Source organism: Akebia trifoliata, chromosome 10, assembly GCF_017979445.1.
Source record: "Akebia trifoliata isolate Shusen 1 chromosome 10, ASM1797944v1, whole genome shotgun sequence".
NCBI lineage: Eukaryota > Viridiplantae > Streptophyta > Magnoliopsida > Ranunculales > Lardizabalaceae > Akebia > Akebia trifoliata.
Window position 1 is genome coordinate 31,402,984 of NC_141384.1, and position 3,906 is coordinate 31,406,889.

General features: G+C 39.3%; 1 protein-coding gene across 1 annotated transcript; it reads right to left on the reverse strand.

Moving 5' to 3' along the window:
- Positions 1 to 2,671: 2,671 nt before the first annotated feature.
- On the reverse strand, positions 2,672 to 3,657 carry LOC147393897 (NADP-specific glutamate dehydrogenase). Its single transcript, XM_086456848.1, has one exon. The coding sequence runs from the start codon at positions 3,577 to 3,579 to the stop codon at positions 2,791 to 2,793; it is 789 nt and encodes a 262-aa protein (XP_086312974.1). The 5' UTR covers positions 3,580 to 3,657; the 3' UTR covers positions 2,672 to 2,790.
- Positions 3,658 to 3,906: the final 249 nt, after the last annotated feature.

Sequence of the window (3,906 nt, forward strand, 5' to 3'; positions counted from 1 at the left end):
ATGGAAAATAGGGTGGAAAATCAATTTCCATGGAAAATGATATTTTTCAAGTGTTTGATTGCACATGGAAATGGAATTCATTTTCCACCCCATTCAAAAAGTCCACTAAATCATGGATTTCACTTTCCCACCCATATGGGTGGGAAAATGAAATCCACCCATATTTTCCATCACCAATTCTTCCCTACCACCACCACCACCACCACTACCACCACCACCACAATCACCACCACCACCACTACCACCACCACCACCACAATCACCACCACCACCACCACCACCATCACCACCACCATCACCATCACCATTATACTAACCTCGTCATCGTCGTCATCACCATCGCCGTCGCCATCGGCTCCGTCTCCGACCACCTACTATCTTTCTTCTTCTCATTCTTCTCCATCCCTCACCTCATCCGCCACCACTACCACCATGTTCTCCCTCCCATCTTCCTCACTTACCTTCGTCGCCACCGTCACCGCCGCCACCGTCGTTGCCGTCGTGGCCGCCACCGCCGCCGTCGCCGTCATGGCCGCCACCACTGTACTCGTCGCCGTCGTGGCCGCCACCGTCGCCGTCGTCATGGCCGCCACCGTCGCCGCCACCTTCGTCGCCACATCCTCCCCCCTCCCTCTTCCTCGTCATCTTCTTCTTCCTCTCCCCCTCCTATCATCTTCTTCCTCATTCTCCTCTTTTTCTTTTTTCTTATATTTTTCCATGATTTTATCCATGCGAAATCAAACAATGGAATTTGATTTTCCAACCCTACCTATTTTCCACAACTAATTTTTCATGGATTTCAAATTCCATGGAAAGTGACTTTCCATGCAATCAAACATACCCTAAGGGTGAATAGACCCCAAACAGTACTACGTGGAAAAAATATGATGAAATATTTTCAAAATAATTACAACATCAAAGAAATAATCCATTCTAACATTATTAGTTATGCACATGATCTCACTTAAGTTACAATTTGAATCTATAAGTCAATTATTTTTAATAGATAAAGAACAGGGAAGACCATCCCAAAACACAAAAACAGAACAAAGAAAAATATAAGAAAACAATCCTAACAAACGACGTAATCTCATACATTATTGTACATGGATGGGGAGGTGACACCAAAAAAGTCTTATACCTTTTTTTTATTTTATATTTTATTATTGAAGTTGAAATTAGTGTGAACCGGTTCGCATCACCGAATTAAACCAGTTCATGAAAAGTGAAAAAATAAATCTAGAGTCCAAAACTTAAGGTATTACATGAGAACATTTGAAACTATGAACTTAGATTTTAAAATTATGTCTAGAGTCCAATAACAAGAAGTTTGTTAGCAAAGAAAAGTTAATCCAAAATGTCACAAAATCCGAGATTAACCATCTTAAGACCATGTGGGTATTGAGGGCTTCCCTAATATGGGTACTTACAAGGATTTTGACTGAACAATTTTAGGATGTTGTGAGTGTCGAAGATTTTTTAATATAGGTACTTTTGTAAATTGGGATGTTCTTAATATACATTACGTCTTGCGATTGATTAGTCAAAAATTTGAATTTAGAATTAACTTTTGAATCTTTCATATCATTTCATTGTTTACCTAATTGAGTAGGTGACTCATGATCCAACTCGATCTTTTCAACTTTTTCTATTTCGTGATTTTTATTTGAGGAATGATTTTCTGACTCACCGACATGACGTGTGTTAGAACCATAGATCTTTTTGCCTCGGGATATATGACTGCACATATTTATGGGGATGCATAGATGTGTACCATGAGGTAAAAATCTATGATTCTACCACAGTATTTTGAATATGACATGTGGGGGAGTCAAATTATCATGACTCTTTTATTTTTTATTTTTAAAAGAGTCATGATGGAGTTCTTGTACCTCAAGCCTATCTCTTGACTTGAAAAGAGTCATACATGCTTTTCTACTCATATCTCAATAAAAAGCATTAATGATTCCCCATATAGGATGTTCGATGTGAGGTACAATCTTGAGGTCACTGTAACATTATTCTTTGAATTGTGATAATCTGACTACCCCATGTGACAAACTCAATCGATTATCCTAACGTGACAAGTTCGAGAACCATAGATTTATGCTCCTCGAGATACAACATTTCTCGACATATACTTTTTTTTAAAAATGGGGAATTGCAGCCATGTATCTCGAGGAGCGCAAATCTATAATTCTTGAACTTGTCACGTCAAGATAGTTTTGAGTCTGCCATGTGGGATAGTTAGATTATCATGACTCTTTTTAAAAAGGGGAGTCGTGATAATTTGACTACCCCAAGTAGCAAACTCAATCGGCTACATGACATGACAAGCTCGAGAATTGTTGATTTGTGCTTTTTAGTATACACGATTCTCTCGAGATACATTTTTTTTATGGGAAAGTGCAATTGTGTATATCGAGGAGTAGAGATCAACGGTTTCTGAGCTAGTCATGTCAAGGTAGTCGATTGAGTTTGCCACGTGGGATAATCATATTATCACGATTCTTTTAAAAGCTTCCTTCTGCTCCTACGAAGAACTAGCAAACATTTGGATAGGTCTTTGCTCTTGTACAAAAAGATTTTTTGCTCTTGCACAGAGAGATTGGACTTCTCCTCGAAGTGTTTAGAGAGGATCATTAAAAAATAAATAAAAAACTCTAGAAGAAAAACGAAAGAAATGAATTCTTTTGGAATCAAAATCTATATAAAAAAAAATACAAAATTGAAATTTTGAATTATGTGTTACAAAATTCAAATAAACATTAAAAAGTTAAGAAAAATCCCTCATAAAAACGAAATCCTTCTTTTTCTTAAACTCTTGGACGAAGCCTTTGAAACCAAATACCCAACTCCCAAACACATCACCCAAATCCCCACGTCAACGGCCCATCTCACTCCCTCCATTTCCATCTCCATCTCCATATCTCTTCCCATCTTCTCCTCTAAATCTCCACCATCCCCTACCCCACAACAACAACAATCACAATCACAATCGTCCGATTCAACATCTACTTCTCTCTCCTCTGGTATTTCGTCAAGTCCTTCAAATCCCCTACACTTCCTCCTCCTAACCACCATCTTTACCTTCTCATTAATCCCCACGTGCCCCTCAACAACAATACAAACCTCCGCCTCTGAAATCCCAAAACCGATGGACTCACTCTCCAACGCACACTTACACTCTAATTTCCACTCCTCCACCTCATCTTTCCTGAAAATTCCCTTTAAGACCTTTTCCTCCTTCACATACACCTCGAATCGTACTCCCTCGCTAGCTCGAACTCTTTCTCTACTAGCGAAAAACGCTTCTCTGACTCGATCAATATTTCTACTCTCCTTCTCCGCAGATCTAACTCGATGAAGAGTAACAAATGCGACTAAATCAGGTCGAATCTTGGAACCATTGATCTCTAAAGGGCTTCCACTGATGCGAGGAGGATACATAAGGGTGATTGATTCAGGGATCGGTTTATCAGAGTTCGAGATCATCGGTAATCGAAGATAAAACGCACTGATCTTCAATCGATCTCGTTCGTTCTGGTAAAATCCGAGATTATCTGTTGATCTACACATCTCTTTTGCTTCTTCGTTTCTTGTTCTTAGATAGTTTTACCTATAGAGTTGTGAACTTTGTAGAGTCTTTAAGGAGAGACGTTCATGGGAAACTGTTGGCTTTGAGTAACCAGTTTTGTGTGAAATCGATGGTCGAGAGCACACAGTTTTGCCGCTGACGTGTAAAAAACAGAACGACAAAAAAGTTTTGGAATGTGGCGAAACAAATTGTAGATCTGCCGCGTGCCGCGTGTCGCGTGTCGCGTGTGAGGAAACTTCATTTGTTGATGCAGTGATGCTCATTCAAATTTATCCTAGTGTATACTACCTCGTGTTTTTTTTGTTTTT